This window comes from Mesoplodon mirus, assembly GCF_964341445.2.
Source record: "Mesoplodon mirus genome assembly, chromosome: 13".
In the NCBI taxonomy this organism is placed as follows: Eukaryota; Metazoa; Chordata; class Mammalia; order Artiodactyla; family Ziphiidae; genus Mesoplodon; species Mesoplodon mirus.
The window spans coordinates 62,950,270-62,972,700 of NC_138989.1; the positions used below are offsets into that span (position 1 = coordinate 62,950,270).

The window sequence follows — 22,431 nt, forward strand, 5'->3', positions numbered from 1 at the left end:
CACTGACCTGTCCCTCCCGTGAAGGTGGAGAGGTTTTGCAGACGTAATTAAAGTCTCTAATCAGGCGACTTTGAATTAATCAAAAGATTATTCTAGGTGGGCCAGACCTCATTAGGTGAGCCCTTTAAAAGAGGGTCTAGACGTGAGAGATGGAAGAAGTCAGAGAGATGTGAAGCAGAAGAGATCTTCTCTGAATGGCTTTGAAGAAACAAACTGCCTGATTTTGGAGAGGGTCATGTGGCAGGGAATGCAGGCAGCCTCTGGCCTTGGTCCTACAACTACAAGGAAACAGATTCCTCCAACAACCATTGAGCTTGGGACAGGACCCCAAGTCTCAGATGAGACCCCAGCCGTGGCAGCAACTTGATTTCAGCCCAGTGAGACCTTGAGAAGAGGGCTCAGCTAACTCAGACCTGGACTTCTGACTCAGGACACTGTGAGATAATACATTTGTGTGGCCTTAAGTTATTAAGTTTGTAGTAATTTGTTACACGGCAATAAAAAACGAATACACAGGCCTCCCCATTGGGTGGGTGGAAAACGGACCTGGAGGGGCAGGTGATGCAACCAAGGTCATACAGCTAGTTGATGGCAGGGGCCAGGAGCTCTTCCTCTGCTGCCTGTTCTCAGTGGGGTTCAGGTCGGGCCCACTCACCCTCCCACCTGTGTACTGGTCAGTTCCTTGCTTCCTTCCCTAGGGGTGGTCACCATCCCGAGGCCCTAGGGCCCAGCACCTCTATTTTCTGGATAATGCCCACATCCAAGCCTGCAACATAGAACTCCTCCACTGAGCCGCAGCTGAAGCCTTTCTTCCCTCGGGGATAGTCCAGCCAGATGCGGTTACTGCGCTCGTCATCCTCTCCGATGAGGAAGATGAAGGCCCGGCTGTCGGTGGCTGCGTCCTTGTGCTTCCCCGTGGTGACTGACACATAGTAGGGAATAACTGCAAGAGATCATGGGAGCCCAGCCTCATCATGGGCCACGTGGACCAGGGTAGGCTCGGACACTTGGAAATGACCTCTGGAGGCACTGATCTCAGCTCCCCGCCTCTGAGACAAAGTACAACACAGCTTTTCAGACTGGCAAGTGTCTGCCCTCCAACGACTGAGGGAGCTGGTAACTCCCAAGAGAAGATCAAAGAGAGCATCGCTGCCACATCTAAAAGCCCTGTTGACCAATTATCTTCGTTGCACCGAGCACTCCCATGTGAAGTGGGGTGAGAACAACAATGGCTAGCCGAGTACAGGGGTTAGATGCCTGAAAAGCTTATCATAGATAAGAAAAGCTTATCACAGCAAAAATGAGGTTGGCAAAAGCAAGGTCTCACGGAAAGCAGGAATTTAGGGAAGATAATAAAATAGCATTTATATATGTAACCTGGTAAATCAAAGTTCTAGAAGGCACTCATTTCCAAAACAATCCAGATTAAACAGCATAAAAACTTGCTCAGGTAGTACGGCATAGAGTTCTAGTTGCCCAGCCAGTTTCCATTCTCCTTGCAGCTAGAGGTGGTCATGATATATAAGATGTTGGGAAATTTCTTTTAAAGGGTCTGACTCAACCGGGAGGAGCACCTTTTTGCCCCTTACCCTTCCATTCATTCTGCTTGGAATGTGGATGTGATGTCTGGAGCTCCAGCTCCAAGTCATCTTGGAACCATGGGCAACCTTTAGGATGGAAGCCACTTGTAAGATTGCCAGAGTGGTCAGGTTGAAAGAGCCTAGGTCCCTGAATTCACTGGAGCTGCTATATCATTCCCAACTGCTTCTCTTTGAATTTTTATGTGTAAGAAAAGAAAAATTCCTTGTTCATTTAAGACACTATCTTTAGGTCTCTTGTTACTTGCAGTTACTAACTGAAACAGGTTGGAAAACCTTCTCCTGGCTCATCTTCCTCAACAGCTTGGCAGACACTGCCCTGGGGTAGTAGATGTTAGGTTATGCAATCTGTAGCCCTTTGAAAAATTTCCAGATTAGACCTTCCTGGCTGGAACTACCTGCATTGTTTTCTGCCCATGGCTGCATTTCATCTTTACAAGGAGAGCGCCACTGGCCTTTCCACAGTTGATCATCATGCTTAATTAAGGAGAAGCACTTTCTTGTAGGTCCTGTCTAAGAAGGTAGGGTATGAAAAGATTGCCTCTCTGCCCAATCCCACAGTCCCTCCATGTGGTCTTCTGGAGAAAAATATAGTGGTTGACATGCTCTTATATCTAAGAGAACTGAACAGAAAAGCAGTGGATTTAAATGTCCAACAGAAAAATATACAACTGCCTTATCTCAAAAATCTGGTTGGAAAAAATGAACTTCTCAGGGGATTACAATATTGTTTTAAGAAGCAGGAAAAAACTGAAGCTAAAAGAGTGACTTGTCCAAGGCCACGCGTTTTCTTGTCAGAGCCAGAAATGGAACTTAAATCTCCCAAAAAACAGCTCAGGACTTCTTCTTCCCATCCCCCCACACTGCTCATGCCTAAAATTTGCATGGCTGAGTCCTAAACAACATACAAGGAATTCTCATTGCTGCTCTTGATTTCTGTCTCATGAGAATTGTCCTAGGCTCTCTGGGCTGAAACTATTTCTTGGGAGTCTGGGTGAGGGCAGAGTTTAGGATGATACCCTCCTGGTGGTAGATTAGCAGATTACGGATATCATCATTCTAACTTCTCTTAGCCTTTGTTTCGCCATCTGTAAAGGAAGCTAATTGCTGCCCTCTGTAAACAAAATTAATAAACAAAAACGTCAATTAAATAGAGTCTGGAGACCAGAAGGGGGAGCTCTCACTCCCTATGACGATGGCAGTGTCCAACAGGAAAAAGAAAGACTCCACTTCTCTCCTGGCAACAACTCAGTCAATGAAAAGTCCTGGACTCTTTGTTTACTACAACTCTCCCAACTGCCTTTTCCAAGAGTTCTCCTCCCTTGCTCTGTGGGAACTTGCATGTAGTTTGCCAGGGTTGCAGACTCCAAATTGCAATTCTCTGTTGATCCCAAAAAACCAATTTTGCTAGAGAAATAACTGGCAGTCTATTTGTTTTAGGTCAACATTTTGGTGGCCCGTACAGGGATCCAGAGAAGAGCCCCAACAGGTCTGGGGCTGGTGAGCAAACAGGTGAGATACCCACAATTGAGCCCATTGTGCCCACTGTTTTTCTTGTCAACCCTGGAGTTTGAAGGTATGTCTTTTTCCTGGATCTGAGCGCATACTCTCTTAGCATTTGAAGCTTTCCAGGCTTTATCTGGGATCTATTTTAAGGTTTTGTCCTTTCTGATTAAGGCCTTGTTCTGTATATGAGTAATCATTTGCCACCTTGGTCAGATTTTGAGATCAGACTCTTTCAACTGAAACTGGTTAGGTTTCAACCTGTTCCCTTTGGAACGGGGGCTGTTTCATTGCAACTGTGCTGTTTCAGCCTTTGACCCATTCCTTTGGAGCAGGGGTTGTTCTATGAGAAGTGGGCTGAGAAGCCTTTGGCCTGGCTCCTCTAGGACCAACCTGTTCCCTTAGAACTTGCTAGTATTAGGCCTGCAGTTCCTTTGCAAGCTGTTTGAGATATTTGAACTGTTTAAGCTATTGAATTGAGTTGTTAAAAATGTAAGATGGTTGAGTTTTTTAATCTGTTTAAAAATTATTCTTTTACTCTGTAGGAAAACCTCTGAGAAATAGGATCCCAGTTATCTAAATATTTTGAGGGCACCCCTCCTACAGGGAATCTGGTCAATTTTATGTGTAAAAACCTCAGTTCTTCCTCATACACATTTCTAACTAAATAGATCTACCTGACCAAAGGCAATTTAGAATATCAATGGCCAAATGGAACTTCTGAAATCCCCAAGCTGAATTTTTTTAAAGCCAAATTGGAATACAATAGTGCTAAAATTTCTAGAACTGAATGGAATGTGTATTTAGATTGGTACTTTGAGGCTTCCAAATATTATCATAAGCCTAAAATTGCCTCTCTGCAAGTGAGCCTTTTGTAAGTAGCAGTATAGATGGGTCCTGTTGTTTTTAATCCAATCAGCCACCCTCTGTCTTTTGATTGGTGCATTTAATCCATTGACATTTAAAGTGATTATTGATAGCTATGTCATTTTGTTACTTGTTTTCTGTTTTTTTGTAGTTCTTTGTTCTTTTCGTCTTCTTTTTAGTTTCTTCCCTTTTGGTTTGATGATTTGCTTGTGTTCCTTTCTCTCTAGCTTTTTGTGTATCTATTGTAGGTTTTTGATTTGTGGTTATCTTGGGGTTTGTATATGTTGACCCATAGCTATATCTGCTTTGTTTTAAACTGGTAGTCATTTAAGTTCAAATACTGCCTAAAAGATCTACATTTTTTTTACTCCCCTCCCCCATGTTTTGTGCTTTTGATGTCATATTTTATATCTTCATGTCTATCTTTTAGCTATTATAGTTATAGAATTTATTTGCCTTTACTAGTGGGATTTTTCCTTTCCTAGAAGTTCTTACTTCTTGTTGCAGCTTTTCTTTTTTTTCAAACAGCATTATTGAACTATAATTGCTCTACAATGGTGTGCTAGTTTCTACTTTATAACAAAGTGAATCAGCTATACATACACATATATCCCTATACCTCCTCCCTCTTGGGTCTCCTTCCCACGTCTTCCTCCTACCCCCCATCCCACCCCTCTAGGTTGTCACAAAGCACTGAGCTCATCTCCCTGTGCTATGTGGCTGCTTCCCACTAGCTATTGATTTTACATTTGGTAGTGTATATATGTCTTTGACACTCTCTCACTTCGTCCCAGCTTACCCTTCCCCCTCCTCATGTCCTCAGGTCCATTCTCTACATCTGAGTCTTTATTCTTGTCCTGTCCATAGGTTCTTCAGAACCATTTTTTTTTTTAGATTCCATATATATGTGTTAGCATATGTTATTTGTTTTCCTCTTTCTGACTTACTTCACTCTGTATGACAGACTCTAGGTCCATCCACCTCACTGCAAAAAACTCAATTTTGTTTCTTTTTATGGCTGAGTAATATTCCATTGTACACATGTGCCACATCTTCTTTGCCCATTCATCTGTTGATGAACACTTAGGCTGCTTCCATGTCCCGGCTTTTGTAAATACAGCTGTTATGAGCATTGTGGTACATGACTTGTTTTGAATTACGATTTTCTCAGGGTATGTGCCCAGTAGTGGGATTGCTGGGTCATATGGTAATTCTATTTTTAGTTTTTTAAGGAACCTCCATACTGTTCTCCATACTGGCAGTATCAATTTACATTCCCACCAACAATGCAAGAGGGTTCTCTTTTCTCCACACGCCCTCCAGCATTTGTTTTCTGTAGATTTTCTGATGATGCCCACTCTAACTGCTGTGAGGTGATACCTCATTGTAGTTTTGATTTGCATTTCTCTAATAATTAGTGATGTTGAGCAGCTTTTCATGTGTTTCTTGGCCATTTGTATGTCTTCTTTGGAGAAATGTCTATTTAGGTCTTCTGCCCATTTTTGGATTGGGTTGTTTGTTTCTTTAATATTGAGCTGCATGAGCTGTTTATATATTTTGGAGATTAATCCTTTGCTGATTCATGTGCAAATATTTTCTCACACTCTGAGGGCTGTCTTTTCGTCTTGTTTATGGTTTCCTTTGCTGTGCAAAAGCTTTGAACTTTCATTAGGTCCCACCTGTTTATTTTTGTTTTTATTTCCATTACTCTAGGAGGTGGATCAAAAAAGATCTTGCTGTGATTTATGTCAAGGAGTGTTCTTCCTATGTTTTCCTCTAAGAGCTTTATAGTGTCCAGTCTTACATTTAGGTCTTGAATCCATTTTGAGTTTATTTTTGTGTATGGTGTTAGGGAGTGTTCTAATTTCATTCTTTTCCATGTAGCTGTCCAGTTTTCCCAGCACCACTTATTGAAGAGACTGTCTTTTCTCCATTGTATATCCTTGCCTCCTTTGTCATAGATTAGTTGACCATAGGTGCGTGGGTTTATCTCTGGGCTTTCTATCTTGTTCCATTGATCTATGTTTCTGTTTTTGTGCCAGTACCATATTGTCTTGATTACTGTAGCTTTGTAGTATAGTCTGAAGTCAGGGAGTCTGATTCCTCCAGCTCCGTTTTTTTCCCTCAAGACTGCTTTGGCTATTCGGGATCTTTTGTGTCTCCATACAAATTTTAAGATGATTTGTTCTAGTTCCGTAAAAAATGCCATTGGTAATTTGATAGGCATTGAATTGAATCTGTAGATTGCTTTGGGTAGTATAGCCATTTTCACAATACTGATTCTTCCAATCCATGAACATGGTATATCTCTCCATCTGTTGGTATCATCTTTAATTTATTTCATCAGTGTCTTATAGTTTTCTGCATACAGGTTTTTGTTTCCCTAGGTAGGTTTATTCCTTGGTATTTCATTCTTTTTGTTTCAATGGGATGGGAGTGTTTCCATAATTTCTCTTTCAGGTTTTTCATCATTAGTGTATAGGAATGCAAGAGATTTCTGTGAATTAATTTTCTAACCTGCAACTTTACCAAATTCATTGATTAGCTCTAGTAGTCTTCTGGTGACATTTTTAGGATTCTTTATGTATAGTATCATGTCATCTGCAAACAGTGAGAGTTTTACTTCTTCTTTTCCAATTTGTATTCTTTTTATTTCTTTTTCTTCTCTGATTGCCATGGCTAGGACTTCCAAAACTATGTTGAATAGTAGTGGTGAGAGTGGACATCCTTGTCTTGTTCCTGATCTTAGAGGAAATGCTTTCAGTTTTTCACCATTGAGAATGATGTTTTCTGTGTGTTTGTCGTATATGGCCTTTATTATGTTGAGGTAGGTTCCCTGTATGCCCACTTTCTGGAGAGTTTTTATCATAAATGGGTGTTGAATTTTTTCAAAAGCTTTTTCTGCATCTATTGAGATGATCGTATGGTTTTTATTCTTCAATTTGTTAATATGGTGTATCACATTGATTGATTTCTTATATTGAAGAATCCTTGCATCCCTGGGATAAATCACACTTGGACATGGTGTACGATCCTTTTAATGTGTTGTTGGATTCTGTTTGCTAGTATTTTGTTGAGGATTTTTGCATCTATATTCATCAGTGATATAGGTCTGTAATTTTCTTTTTTTGTAGTATGTTTGTCTAGTTTTGGTATCAGGGTGATGGTGGCCTGATAGAATGAGTTTGGGAGTGTTTCTTCCTCTGCAATTTTTTGGAAGAGTTTGAGAAGGATGGGTGTTAGCTCTTCTTTAAATGTTTGATAGGATTCACCTGTGAAACCATCTGGTCCTGGACTTTTGTTTGTTGGAAGATTTTTAATCACAGTTTCAATTTCATTAGTTGTTATTTGTCTGTTCATATTTTATGTTTCTTCCTGGTTCAGTCTTGGAAGGTTATACCATTCTAAGAATTTGTCCATTTCTTCCAGGTTGTCCATTTTGTTGGCATAGAGTTGCTTGTGGTAGTCTCTTAGGATGCTTTGTATTTCTGCAGTGCCTGTTGTAGCTTCTCCTTTTTCATTTCTAATTTTATTGATTTGAGTCCTTTCCCTCTTTTTCTTGATGGGTCTGGCTAATGGTTTATCAATTTTGTTTATCTTCTCAAAGAACCAGCTTTTAGTTTTATTGATCTTTGCTACTGTTTTCTTTGTTTCTATTTCATTTATTTCTGCTCTGATCTTTTTTTTTTTTTTTTTGCGGTACATCACATCGACCAGGGCATGACCAGGGCATCGACCAGGGCACGAACCCGTGCCCCCTGCATCGGCAGGTGGACTCTCAACCACTGTGCCAGCAGGGAAGCCCCCCTCTGCTCTGATCTTTATGATTTCTTTCCTTCTGCTAACTTTGGGTTTCATTTGTTCTTCTTTCTCTAGTTCCTTTAGGTGTAATGTTAGATTGTTTATGAGACTTTTCTTGTTTCTTGAGGTAGGCTTGTATAGCTATAAACTTCCACCTTAGAACTGTTTTTGTTGCATCCCATAGGTTTTGGATCATAGTGTTTTCATTGTCATTTGTCTCTAGGTATTTTTTGACTTCCTCTTTGATTTCTTCAGTGATCTCTTGGTTATTTGGTAACATATTGTTTAGCCTCCATGTGTTTGTGTTTTTTACGTTTTTTTCCCTGTAATTGATTTCTAATCTCATAGCATTGTGGTCAGAAAAGATGCTTGATATGATTTCAATTTTCTTAAATTTACTGAGGCTTGATTTGTGACCCAAGGTGTGATTTATCCTGGAGAATGTTCCATAGGCACTTGAGAAGAAAGTGTAATCTGCTGTTTTTGGATGGAATGTCCTATCAGTTAAATCTATCTGGTCTATTGTGTCATTTAAACTTGTGTCTCCTTTTTAATTTTCTGTTTGGATGATCTGTCCATTGGTGTAAGTGAGGTGTTAAAATCTCCCACTATTATTGTGTTACTGTCAATTCCCTCTTTTAGAGATGTTAGCAGTTGCTTTATGTATTGAGCTGCTCCTATGTTGGGTGCATGTATAGCTATAATTGTTATATCTTCTTCTTGGATTGATCCCTTGATCATTATGTAGTGTCCTTCCTTGTCTCTTGTAACGTTCTTTATTTTAAAGTCTATTTTATCTGATATGAGTATAGCTACTCCAACTTTTCTTTTTTTCTTTTTCTTTTTTTTTTTTTGCAGTACGCAGGCCTCGCACTGTTTTGACCTCTCTCGTTGTGGAGCACAGGCTCTGGACACACAGGCTCAGCGGCCATGGCTCACGGGCCTAGCTGCTCCGCGGCATGTGGGATCTTCCCAGACTGGGACACGAACTCGTGTCCCCTGCATCGGCAGGTGGACTCTCAACCACTGCGCCACCAGGGAAGTCCCCAGCTTTCTTTTGATTTCCATATGCATGGAATATCTTTTTCCATCCCTTCACTTTCAGTCTGTATGTGTCCCTAGGTCTGAAGTGGGTCTCTTGTAGACAGCATATATGTGGGTCTTGTTTTTGTATCCATTCAGCAAGCCTGTGTCTTTTGGTTGGAGCATTTAATCCATTCAAGTTTAAGGTAATTATTGATATGTATGTTCCTATTACCATATTCTTAATTGTTTGTGGTTTGTTTTTGTAGGTCCTTATCTTCTCTTGTGTTTCCCACTTAGAGAAGTTCCTTAAGCATTTGTTGTAGAGCTGGTTTGGTGGTGCTGAATTCTCTTAGCTTTTGCTTGTCCGTAAAGCTTTTGATTTCTCCATCGAATCTGAATGAGATCCTTTCTGGGTAGAGTCATCTTGGTTGTAGGTTCTTCCCTTTCATCACTTTAAGTATATCATGCCACTCCCTTCTGGCTTGTGTAGTTTCTGCTGAGAAATCACCTGTTAACCTTCTGCGAGTTCCCTTGTATGTTATTTGTTGTTTTTCCCTTGCTGCTTTCAATAATTTTTTTGTGTCTTTAATTTTTGCCAATGTGTCTTGGCATGTTTCTCGTAGGTTTTATCCTGTATAGGACTCTCTGCACTTCCTGGACTTGGGTGGCTATTTCCTTTCCCATGTTAGGGAAGTTTTCGACTATAATCTCTTCAAATATTTTCTCAGGTCCTTTCTCTCTCTTCTCCTTCTGGGACCCCTATAATGCGAATACTGTTGCATTTAATATTGTCCCAGAGGTCTCTTAGTCTGTCTTCATTTCTTTTTGTTCTTTTGTTATTATTCTGTTCCACAGCAGTGAATTCCACCATTCTGTCTTCCAGGTCACTTATCCTTTCTGCCTCAGTTATTCTGCTATTGATTCCTTCTAGTGTATTTTTCATTTCAATTATTGTATTGTTCATCTCTGTTTGTTTATTCTTTAATTCTTCTAGTTCTTCTTTTTTTTTTTTTTGCTGTCCACAGGCCTCTCACTGTTGTGGCTTCTCCCATTGTGGAGCACAGGCTCCGGACACGCAGGCTCAGCGGCCATGGCTCATGGGCCCAGCCGCTCCACAGCATGTGGGATATTCCCGGACTGGGGCATGAACCCGTGTCCCCTGCATTGGCAGGCAGACTCTCAACCACTGTGCCACCAGGGAAGCCCTCTTCTAGTTCTTTGTTAAACATTTCTTGCATCTTCTTGATCTTTGCCTCTATCCTTTTTCTGAGATCCTGGATCATCTTCACTATCATTATTCTGAATTCTTTTTCTGGAAGATTGCCTATCTCCATTTCATTTAGTTGTTTTTCTGAGGTTTTATCTTGTTCCTTCATCTGGTACATAGTCCTCTGCCTTTTCATCTTCTCTATCTTTCTGTGAATGTGGTTTTTGTTCTACAGGCTGCAGGATTGTAGTTCTTCTTGCTTCTGCTCTCAATTTTCTTAAATTTACCAAGGCTTGATTTGTGACCCAATATATGATCTATCCTAGAGAATGTTTCATGAGCACTTGAGAAGAAAGTGTATTCTGTTGTTTTTAGATGGAATGTCCTATAAATATCAATTAAGTCCATCTTGTTTAATGTGTCATTTAAAGGTTGTGTTTCCTTATTTATTTTCATTTTTGATGATCTGTCCATTGGTGAAAGTGGGGTGTTAAAGTCCCCTACTATGATTGTGTTACTGTCGATTTCCCCTTTTATGGCTGTTAGCATTTGCCTTATGTACTGAGGTGCTCCTATGTCAGGTGCATAAATATTTATAATTGTTATGTGTTCTTCTTGATTGATCCCTTGATCATTATGTAGTGTCCTTCTTTGTCTCTTATAATAGTCTTTAAAGTCTATTTTGTCTGATATGAGAATTGCTTCTCCAGCTTTCTTTTGATTTCTGTTTGCATAGAATATCTTTTTCCATCCCCTCACTTTTAGTCTGTATGTGTCCCTAGATCTGAAGTGGGTCTCTTGGAGACAGCATATATACAGGTCTTGTTTGGTATCTTGTTTATACAGCCAGTCTATGTCTTTTGGTTGGAGCATTTAATTCTTTTACATTTTTAACATATTTATTGGAGTATAATTGCTTTACAGTGGTGTGTTAGTTTCTTCTGTATAACAAAGTGAATCAGTTATACATATACATATATCCCCTATCTCTTCCCTCTTGTGTCTCCCTCCCTCCCACCCTGCCTATCCCACCCCTCTAGGTGGTCACAAAGCACTGAGCTCATCTCCCTGTGCCATGAAGCTGCTTCCCACTAGCTATCTATTTTACATTAGGTAGTGTATATATGTCCATGTTACTCTCTGACTTTGTCCCAGCTTACCCTTCCCCCTCCCCATGTCCTCTAGTCCATTCTCTAGTAGGTCTGCATCTTTATTCCCGTCTTGCCCCTAGGTTCTTCATGACCATTTTTTCTCTTTTTTTTTTTTTTAGGTTCCATAATATATGTGTTAGCATACAGTATTTGTTTTTCTCTTTCTGACTTACTTCACTCTGTATGACAGACTCTAGCTCCATCCACCTCACTACAAATAACTCAATTTTGTTTCTTTTTATGGCTGAGTAATATTCCATTGTATATATGTGCCACATTTTCTTTATCCATTCATCTGTCAGTGGACACTTGAGGAGGTGGACTTTGGGAGCAATGATATATATATATATATATATATATATATATATATATATATATTTCCCTTTTTCTCTTTTTGTGAATGCTTCTGTGTGCAATTTTGTTTGTATAGCTTTGTTTTTACCATTTGTCCTAGGGTTCTGTCTGTTTTTAAAATTTTTTCCTTTATTTTTAGTATAGTTTTTAGTGCTTGTTTCCCTTGGTGGATTTGTTTTTCGATTTGTTTGCTCTCATCTTTCTTTCTTTTTTATTACTTTAAATTTTTTTAATAATTATTTTTTAAATTATTTTATTTTATCTTTTTCATTATTTCTTTCTTTTTTTCTCCCTTTTATCCTGAGCCGTGTGGATGACAGGCTCTTGGTGCTCCATCCAGGCATGGGGGCTGTGCCTCTGAGGTGGGAGAACCAAGTTCAGGACATTGGTCTACCATAGGCCTCCCAGCTCCACGATCAATAACTACCTTAAATGTAAATGGAGGGCAGGTCCATGTCTGGTGGTGTGTTTTGGGGTGTCTGTGACCTTATTATGATTTTAGGCAGTCTCTCTGCTAATGGGTGGAGTGTGTTCATGTCTTGTTAGTTGTTTGGTATAGGATGTCTAGCACTGTAGCTTGCTGGTCGTTGAGTGGAGCTGAGTGTTAGCATTGAGATGGAGATCTCTGGGAGAGCTTTCACTGTTTGGTATTACATGGAGCCGGGAGGTCTCTGGTGGACCAATGTCCTGAACTCAGCTCTCCCACCTCAGAGGTACAGGCCTGACACCCGGCTGGAGCACCAAGACCCTGACAGCCACATGGTTCAGGAGAAAAGGGAGAAAAAAAAGAAAGAAAGAAAAATAAAATAAAGTTATTAAAATAAAAAATTATTAAAAATTAAATAATTTTAAAGTAATAAAAAAAGGAAGAAAGAAAGAAGAGAGCAACCAAACCAAAAAACAAATCCACCAATGATAACAAGTGCTAAAAACTATACTAAAAAAAAAAAGGACAGACAGAACCCTAGGACAACTCGTAAAAGCAAAGCTATTCAGACAAATTCACACAAAGAAACATACACATACACACTCACAAAAAGAGGAAAAGGAAAAAGATATATATATATATGTCTATATATTTAAAAAAGGAAGAGAGCAACCAAATCAATAAACAAATCTTCCAATGATAATAAATTCTAAATACTAAACTAAGATAAACATAAAACCAGAAACAAATTATTTGCAGAAAGCAAACCCCAAGTCTACAGTTGCTCCCAAAGTCCACTGCCTCAATTTTGGGATGATTCGTTGTCTATTCAGTTATTCCACAGATGCAGGGTACATCAAGTTGATTGTGGAGATTTAATCCGCTGCTCCTGAGGCTGCTGGGAGAGATTTCCCTTTCTCTTCTTTGTTCACACAGCTCCCAGGGTTCAGCTTTGGATTTGGCCCCTCCTTTTTGTGTAGGTCGCCTGAGGGCGTTTTTTCTTCACTCAGACAGGACAGGGTTAAAGTAGCAGCTGATTAGGGGGTTCTGGCTCACTCAGGCCAGGGGAAGGGAGGGGCACGGAATGCAGAGCAAGCCTGCTGCGGCAGAGGCCAGTGTGACATAGCCTGAGGTGCGCCGTGTGTCCTCCTGTGTGTTCTCCCAGGGAAGTTGTCCCTGGATCACAGGACCCTGGCAGTGGTGGGCTGCACGGGATCCCGGGAGGGGAGGTGTGGAGAGTGACCTGTGCTTGCACACAGGCTTCTTGGTGCCGGCAGCAGCAGCCTTAGCATTTCATGCCCGTCTCTGGGGTCTGCGCTGATAGCCGCGGCTCGCACCTGTCTCTGGTGCTTGTTTAGGTGGTGCTCTGAATCCCCTCTCCTCATGCACCAGGAAACAATGGTCTCTTTTGTCTCTTCGGCAGCTCCAAACTTTTTCCCGGACTCCCTCCCGGCTAGCTGTGGCACACTAGACCATTCAGGCTGTGTTCACGCAGCCAACCCCTGTCCTATCCCTGGGATCTGATCTCTGAAGCCCTACCCTCAGCTCCCAGCCCCCTCCTGCCCCAGCGGGTGAGATACAAGCCTCTTGGGCTAGTGAGTGCTGGTCGGCACTGATCCTCTGTGCGGGAATCTCTCCGCTTTGCCCTCTGCACCCCTGTTGCTGTGCTCTTCTCTGTGGCTCCAAAGCTTCCCCACCACCACCCCCTGTCTCCGCCAGTGAAGGGGCTCCTAGTGTGTGGAAACTTTTCCCCCTTCACAGCTCCCTCCCCGAGGTGCAGGTCCCATCCCTATTCTTTTGTCTGTTTTTTCTTTTTTCTTTTGCCCTACCCAGGTATGTGGGGAGTTTCTTGCCTGTTGGGAGGTCTGAGGTCTTCTGCCAGCATTCAGTAGGTGTTCTGTAGGAATTGTTCCTCATATAGATGTATTTCTGATGTATTTGTGGGGAGGAAGGTGATCTCCACGTCTTACTCCTCCGCCATCTTGAAGTCTCCGCAGTCTTTTCTTTTCCACTTAGAGAAGACCCTTTAACATTTCTTTTAGGGCCGGTTTAGTATTTATGAACTTTTAATTTTTGCTTGTCTGAGAAGTTCTTTATCTCTCCAGCAAGAATGATAATCTTGCTTGGTAGAATGTCCTATGTTGTAGGTTTTTCCCTTTCAGCTTTTCAAAGATACCATGCCACTCCCTTCTGGTCTACAAAGTGTCTGAAGAAAAATCAGCTGATAGCCTTATGGGGGTCCTTTTGTATGTGAATCTTTTTTCCCCAGTGTCTGGTACTTTTTTTTTTTTTAATTAAAGTATAGTTGATTTACAATATGTGATTCTCTTTTTCTCTTGCTGCCTTTAGAATTCTCTCTTTGCCTTTAACTTTTGCCATTGTAATTACATGTCTTGCTGTGGGTCTCTTTGGGTTCATCTTGTTTGGGACTTTCAGGGTTTCCTGTATCTGGATATCTGTTTCATTTATCAGGTTCAGTAAGTTTTCAGCCATACTTTCATTAAATACATTTTTGACCTTTTTCTCTCCCTTCTTCTGGGATCCTAATAATTTGAGTGTTAGTGTGCTTGATGTTCTCTCAGAGGTCCCTTAAAGTCTCCTCATTTTTTTAAATTTGATTTTCTTTTTGCTGTTTCCATTGGATGATTTCCATTATTCTACCTTCCAGATCACTTATGCATTCTTCTGTACCACCTAGTCTGCTGTTAATTCCTTCAGGTGTTTTTCATTTCAGTTATTGTATTCTTCAGCTCTAATTGGTTCTTTTTTAATATTTTCTAGTTCCTTGTTAAAATTCTCACTGTGTTCATCCATTTTTTCCCCTTAGTTCAGTTAGCGTTCTTATTACTAATGCTTTGAACTCTTCATCTGGTAAATTATTTACCTCTGTTTTATTAGTTGTTTTTTCAGAGTTTCTGTCTTGTTCTTTCATTTGAAACACATTCCTCTGTCTTCGCATTTTGCTTAACTTTTTCTGTCTCTTTGAAATTGGGTAAAACAGTTACCTATCCCAGTCTTGAAGGGGTGTCCTTGTGTGGGAGCAATCCTATGCAGTCTGTGTGTGCCCAATGGCTCTGGTGAGAGAGCTGGATCTGAAGTCAACACAAGTCTTGTCTTCCCCTGGGGTGTGCTGGCAGCTATCACCTTGGTGGGAAGTGGGCCTGGAGATGGAGAGCCTAGAGCCAGAGCTGGTTATGAGCCAGAGCTTCTGCTATGCTCAGTGGCCAACACCACCCTCTTGGGGTTGGGGTCAGGTCCCACGTTGCTGAGGCAGAAGTCCTGAGGGTCTGGTCCAAACTGGTTCCGTTTCTTCTAAGTGGGTTCTCCCCACTCCCAGCATTAGCACCTTTGTCCAAGAGGGGAGTAGTGTTGGAGCAAGATAGGTCAGAGCGGGCACCCAGTGTGGGCCAGGGCATGCACTGGCTGGTCCTGGTACATCGGTCAGAGCTCCAGTGTGCTCTTGATCCACCATCTCTACGAGTGCCAGTAATGGTCACGCTCACCCTATTCAGATGAAGTGCCAGGTCCAAGCTGGCTCTGTCCCCCACAAAATTGCACACTCTCCTCGGCAATGACAGCCTACACCCTAGTGGAGCTGCACTGGAGCTAGAGGGGTGGAGTGGGTGCTCGGTGTGGGAGACAGGCTGGAGTTCTGGGAAGTGTCAATCTGCTTCCTCTGCCTTGTTCCTGGGAGTAAGCAAGCCTATGTGCAGAGTCTAGGTTTCTTACAGCCTCCTGTTAGTCCCACTGGTTTTCAAGCCAGTTAAGGGAAATTGTCTCCTTGGCGTCAGACCCCAGGGCAGGGGTGTCCAGTATGTGACTTGAACTGCTCACTCCCCAAGGAGGATCTCCGAGCCTGTGTAATCAGCCCCTCCTCTTCTGTGTCCCCTCCTAGGGCACAGGTCCTGACCTGATCGATTCTCTTCCCTTCCTGACTTCCACGTGGATCTTTCTTTACAGCCTTGGTTGATAAGTGTCTTTCTGCTAGCCTCCAGTTTATTTTCAGTGAGAACTGCTCCACGTGTAGATGTCTTTTTTGTTTGTTTGTTTGTTTGTTTGTTTTGTGTTACACAGGACTCTCACTGCCGTGGCCTCTCCCGTTGCGGAGCACAGGCTCTGGACGCGCAGGCTCAGCGGCCATGGCTCACGGGCCCAGACACTCTGCGGCATGTGGGATCTTCCCGGACCGGGGCACGAACCCGTGTCCCCTGCATCAGCAGGCGGACTCTCAACCACTGCGCCACCAGGGAAGCTCCTGTAGATGTATTTTTGATGTGTTCATGGTGGGAGTTGAGCTTGGTCTCCTCCTACTCCACCATCTTGATCACCTCCTTCCAAAATCATTAATTTCTTTTATTCCCTGGAATAAAGCTGAATTTTGAGCCATAGTCAAAGATTTTCCCAAAGTAACCAATGATCCTTACAGATTTGAGAAGGAATTTAATATAGTAATTCAAACTCATCAACCTGGTTTCTCTGACATATCAGCTAGTGGTGATATTCAGTTCAGTGAATATGCTTGGTGGTGAAGGCCAGGCCCAGCACTGAATGAAAACTGTTAATTGGGGCTTTCCTGGTGGCGCAGTGGTTAAGAATCACCTGCCAATGCAGGGGACACGGGTTCCATCCCTGGTCCAGTAAGATCCTGCATGTCACGGAGCAACTTAAGTCTGTGTGCCACGACTACTGAGCCTGCGCTCTAGAGCCCACGAGCCACAACTACTGAAGCCCTCACGCCTAGAGCCTGTGCTCCACTGTAATGAGAAGCCCACACACTGCACTGAAGAGTAGTCCCCGCTCGTTGCAACTAGAGAAAGCCCGCGCGCAGCAACAAAGACCCAACGCAGCCATAAATAAATAAATAAATAAATAAATAAATAAATTTATTAAAAAAGAAAACTGTTAATTGGGAAAATCCTGAAAGGTGTCTAGACTCACAACTGGGAAGCCATCCTGCTATCTCACTATAGAAATACCTTGAGGACATTGCAGGTTCAGCTTCAGACCACTGCCATAAGGCAAATACTGCAATAAAGTGAGTCACATAAACTTTTTGGTTTCCCAGTGGATATAAAAGTTATGCTTATGCTAGACTGTAATCCATTAAGTGTGCAATAGCATTATATCTAAAAAAGTACATACCTTAATTTAAAAATACTTTATCGCCAAAAAATGCTAACCACCATCTGAGCCTTCAGTGAGTCATAACCTTTTTGCTGGTGGAGGATCTTGCTTCGGTGTTGGTGGCTGCTGACTGGTCAGGGTGGTGGTGCTGAAGGCTGGGGCAGCTGGGGCAATTTCTTAAAATAAGACCATAGTGAAGTTGGCCACATCAATTGACTCTTCCTTCCATGAACAATTTCTCTGTAGTGTGCAGTGCTCTCTGATAGCATTTTACCCACAGTAGAACTTCTTTCAAAATTGGAGTCAGTTTTCCCAAACCCTGTTACTGCTTTATCAGCTAAGTTTAAGTAATATTCTAAATCTTATATTGTCATTTCAACAATCTTCACAGTATCTTCACCAGGAGTAGATTCCTTTTCAAGAAACCACTTTCGTTGCTCATCCATAAGAAGCAGCTTCACATCTGCTAAAGTTTTATCATGAGATTGCAGCCATTCAGACACATTTTCAGGTTTCACCTCTAATTCTAGCTCTCTTGCTATTTCCACCACACCTGCAGTTACTTCCTCCACGGAAGTCTTGAACCCCTCGGAGTCATCCATGAGGGCTGGAGTCAACTTCCTTCAAACTCCTGCTAATGCTGATATTTTGACCTCTTCTCATGAATCACAGATATTTTCAGTGGCATCCAGAATGGTGAATTCTTTCCAGAGGCTTTCAATTCACTTTGCCCAGATCTAATAAAGGAATCACTATCTATGCCAGCTATAGCCTTATAAAATGTATTTATTAAAGAATAAGACTTGAAAGTCAAAATGACTCCTTGATCCATGGGCTGCAGAATGGATGTTGTGTTAGCAGGCATGAAAACAACATTAATCTCACTGTACATCTCCATCAGAGCTCTTGGTGACCAGGTGCATTGTCAATGAGTAGTAATATTTTGAAAAGAATCTTTTTTTTTCCTGAGCAGTATGTCTCAACAGTGGGCTTAAAATATTCCATAAATTATGCTGTAAAGTGATGTGCTGTCATCCAGGCTTTGTTGTTCCATTTATAGAGCACAGACAAAGTAGATTGAACATAATGCTTAAGGGCCCTAGGATTTTTAGAACGGTGAATGAGAATTGGCTTCAAATTAAAATCACTGGTTGCATTAGCCCCTAACAAGAGAGTCAGCTGTTCTTTAAAGCTTTGAAGCCAGGTATTGACTTCTCTCTAGCTATAAAAGTCCTAGATGGCATCTTCTTCCAATATAAGGCTGTTTTGCCTACATTGAAAATCTGTTGTTTAGTGTAGCTGCCTTCATTACCTTAGCTAGATCTTCTGGATAACTTGCTGCAGCTTCCACATCAGCACTTGCTACTTCACCTTGCATTCTGATGTTATAGAGACAGCTTCTTTCCTTAAACCTCATGAACCAACCTCTGCTAATTTCAAACTTTTCTTCTGCTGCTTCCTTACCTCTCTCAGCCTTCATAGAATTGAAGAGTTAAAGGCTTGCTCTGGATTAGGCTTTGTCTTAAGGGAATGTTGTGGCTGGTTTGATCTTCTATCCAGACCATGAAACCTTTCTCCATATTTGCAATAAGGCTGTTTCACTTTCTCATCATTCGTGTGTTCAATGGAGTAGCACGTTTATAATAATTTCCTTCAAGAACTTTTTCTTTGCATTCACAACTCTTTGGTGCAAGAAGCCTAGCTTTCAGACTGTCCTGGCTTTCAATATACCTTCCTAACTAAGCCTAGTCATTTTAAGCTTTTGACTTAAAGTGAGAGATTTGCAACTTCTTTTCATTTGACCACTCAAGCGGCCACTGTAGGCATTAACTGGCCTAATTTCAATACTGTTGTGTCTCTGGGAGTAGGGAGGCCACAGGAGAGGGAGACAGGGAATGGCTGGTTGGTAGAGCAGTCAGAACATGCACAACATTTATTGATTAAGTTCACTATCTTATATTGGTTCACCTATCTTATATAGGCTTGTAGCACACCAAAACAATTGCAATAGTACCATCAAAGATCACTCATCACAGATCACCAGAACAAATATAATAATAATGAAAAAGTTTGACATATTGCAATAATTACCAAAATGTGACACAAAGACAAGGAAATGAGCAAATACTGTTGGAAAAATGGCGCTGATAGACTTGCTCTATACTGGGATGCCACGAACCTTCAATTTGTAAAAAACGTAATATCTGTGAAGCACAATAAAGCAAAGTGCAATAAAACGAGGTATATGATCAGGCTCAGGCAATCACTAGGTGACTTCATTGGGTGATTCCTAAGGCTTTTCCAAAGCCTGTTGATTGCAACAAAATTCAGGTTTGCACACAAAAATCTGATAAACCTGTTCATAACTATAATAATTGACTTCAGATTATTGATTCCACCTGAGTAGCTTTTAACTCTGTGTTTATTAATAGCTAAACAGGAAACTTTCCCTTCAGCAAAAAAGAACCAGGATGGAATGGTAAACTGTGTCCACGCCAGGTTAGTTAACTTGGCACACCAGCTCTCTCACACTCTAGATGAGCCACCTAAAAGGAGGACCACCAAAATTCTTATTCTTCATCTCCAACAATTGAAGGCCCCTAAACAAAACCTAAACCCTTTAGTTTCTGCTATTATTGCAAACATACAGGACATTGGAAAAGAGATTGCTACAGATTTAAGTGCTTCAGGCACCTTCAGCCCTCCAACGTCCTCCCAGTTCTCAGTGACAGGGCTCACAGAAAATACAGGAGCCCTTCCCAATCCTCCCTCTTAAACAGCTTGGAGAAACATTTCTCCAGGTTGGGAATGAATCTCTCCCAGTCCTAACTGTCACGGAGCCACAATCCCAATGCTCAACCCCCCTACTCAAGCAGCCCCTGCCCCAGAGTACTAAAACACTTCAGCTAGTGGGGATCTCTAATGAACCTCAAGAAGTTCCTGTCTCTGAACCTATTCCCTTTTGTTTAGGCCCTTTGAGAAATACACACCCTTTTCTCCTTTGTTCCTCCACTCCCATTTATTAGGCCAAGACTTCTTAGAGAAGTATCATGTTGGAATTTCTCCCCCAAAGGGGAAATAATTCTAGAACTTGACAGTAGTCATCAAAGCAGCCAACCAGATGAGTTAAATGACCCTTTGACATTTTTTATTTGTCCCACCTCTGACAGTACTAGAGATGATTCTGGAAACACTGATGATTTGTCCCTATTGAATCAGCTACCAGCTTCCTTAAGGGCAAAACCTCCAACCAATACTGGCAAAAATTCCCACCAAGATTCAAATAGATTCCCAGAAATCTCTTCTCAGAATTCATCAATATCGTATAAGTGAAGAAGCCCTTCAAGGCATAAAGTCAATAATAGAAGATTGCAAGGCTCAAGGCTTTATTATTTCTTGTACTAGCCCCTGTAACTCTCCCATTTGCTGGTGAGAAAACCTAAGGGTCAAGGGTAGAGGTTTGTCTTGGACCTCGAGCAATAGAAAAAATAGTTATCCCTCAACACCCTATTGTTCCTAAACCTCAAATGTTACTAATATTCATTCCCACTGAAGCAAATTCTTGACTGTAAATGATTTATGCAGTACATCAATTAGTATTCCAGTTGATGAAGCTAGCCAATACCTTTTTGCATTCACTTGGGAAGAAAAACAATTCCCCTGGACAGCAATGCTTCAGTGTTTTTCTAGGAGTCCTTATTTCTCACAAATCCTAAAGCCTGATCTGGATGATATAAATTTCCCTAGGGATCTACTTTGTTGCAATACGTGGGTGATTTGTTTCCTTTCTCTCCTCAAGCTTCCTCATAGGAAGACAGTGTCTACTTGCTAAAGCTTTTAATCTTGAAGGGATATAAGATTGCCAAAGAAAAGTTGCAGTTTGTCCAAACCTAGTTTCAATATTTAGAGCATTTTATATCAGAACAAGAGCTATACCTAGTTCCAGATAGACTTCATGATGTCCCAAGTTTCCCCAAACCCCAAACTAAGCACTGACTGCTCGGTTTTCTTGGGCTACTTTGTTATTGTGAAAATTGGATTCCAAATTTCTCTCTTATGACCAAACCTCTGTGTGTTTTACTAAACAATAACAACCCTGAACTAATATTATGGGAAGAACCAGTTACATAGCTTTTAAGGCCTTAAAGGAGAGTTTGATGAACCCACCTGCCCTTGGGCATCCCATATGGATATCAGATTTCCTTTTCCCTTTTTGTATATGAAAAGGAAGAGGCTATCCCTGGGGTATTTACCCCAAAACACAGGGACCACCATTGGCCCATAGGGCATTGTAGCCAGCAACTGGAGCCTGTGCCACTGGGATACCACCTTTGCCTTAGAGCCATTACAGCCACTGCCCTTTTGGTTAAGGGCTACTGAGAAAATCATCGTGGGATCTTCTTTAACCATTTTTTACCTCATGAAGTAGAAGCCCTCCTGAATTCTCATCATACTCAACATTTCTAAGTCAGCCACCTCACTTCCTATGAAGTCCTTTTGTTAACTGCTCCTCACATAAGTCTCTTTTTTTTAAATTAATTAATTAATTTATTTTTGGCTACTTTGGGTCTTCGTTGCTGCACGCGGGCTTTCTCTAGTTGCGGCGAGCAGGGGCTACTCTTCGTTGTGGTGCACAGGCTTCTCACTGCGGTGGCTTCTCTTGTTGCAGAGCATGGGCTCTAGGCACGCAGGCTTCAGTAGTTGTGGCACATGGGCTCAGTAGTTGTGGCTCGTGGGCTCTAGAGTGCAGGCTCAGTAGTTGTGGTGCACGGGCTTAGGTGCTCCGTGGCATGTGGGATCTTCCCGGACCAGGGCTCAAACCCGTGTCTCCTGCATTGGCAGGCAGATTCTTAACCACTGCGCCACCAGGGAAGTCCCCACGTAACTCTTTTACGTTGTAATAACCTTAACCTGGCTACTCTTCTCCTCTCTCTCTGTGATGAAGTCCCTCACCACTGCTTAATGCTGATGGGTCACCTCCTGACTCCTCTTGATGATCTTCAGGAAATTCTTTTGGGTAATGTTGACTTCTCACGGTTCATTGATAATTCTTATTCAGAAGGTGACAAGGACAAATATTGTGCTGGGTATGCTATTGCCACTACTTTTGATGTTGCTACCTATGGCTACTTCAGCCCTGTGGTTCATATGGTTACTCAAAAGTGATCTCAATAGGTTACAATCTTACACGAGCTCATAATTTAGCCAAGGACAAAACTGTCAATATTCATACTGATAGTAGATATGCTTTTGGAATAGCTTGTGATTTTGGAATGTTGTGGGGAGAGCATGGCTTCTTTACTTCCAGTGGAAATAAAATTTAAAATGATCCCTATGTTCAGGAATTATTGGGTGCAATGTTTTAGCTATTGA

At 41.6% G+C, this 22,431-nt stretch overlaps 1 protein-coding gene across 3 annotated transcripts in view; it reads right to left on the bottom strand.

The window, feature by feature from the left end:
* Positions 1-22,431, bottom strand: part of LOXHD1 (lipoxygenase homology PLAT domains 1) — a gene marked incomplete at both ends in the record, with an annotated part of 210,750 nt that overhangs the window by 42,481 nt on the left and 145,838 nt on the right. For all 3 annotated transcript variants that reach the window (XM_082640798.1, XM_082640797.1, XM_082640796.1), the window contains one exon: positions 735-943. In XM_082640798.1, the coding sequence (XP_082496924.1) occupies positions 735-943 (209 nt within the window). The remainder of the gene's footprint in view (positions 1-734; positions 944-22,431) is intronic.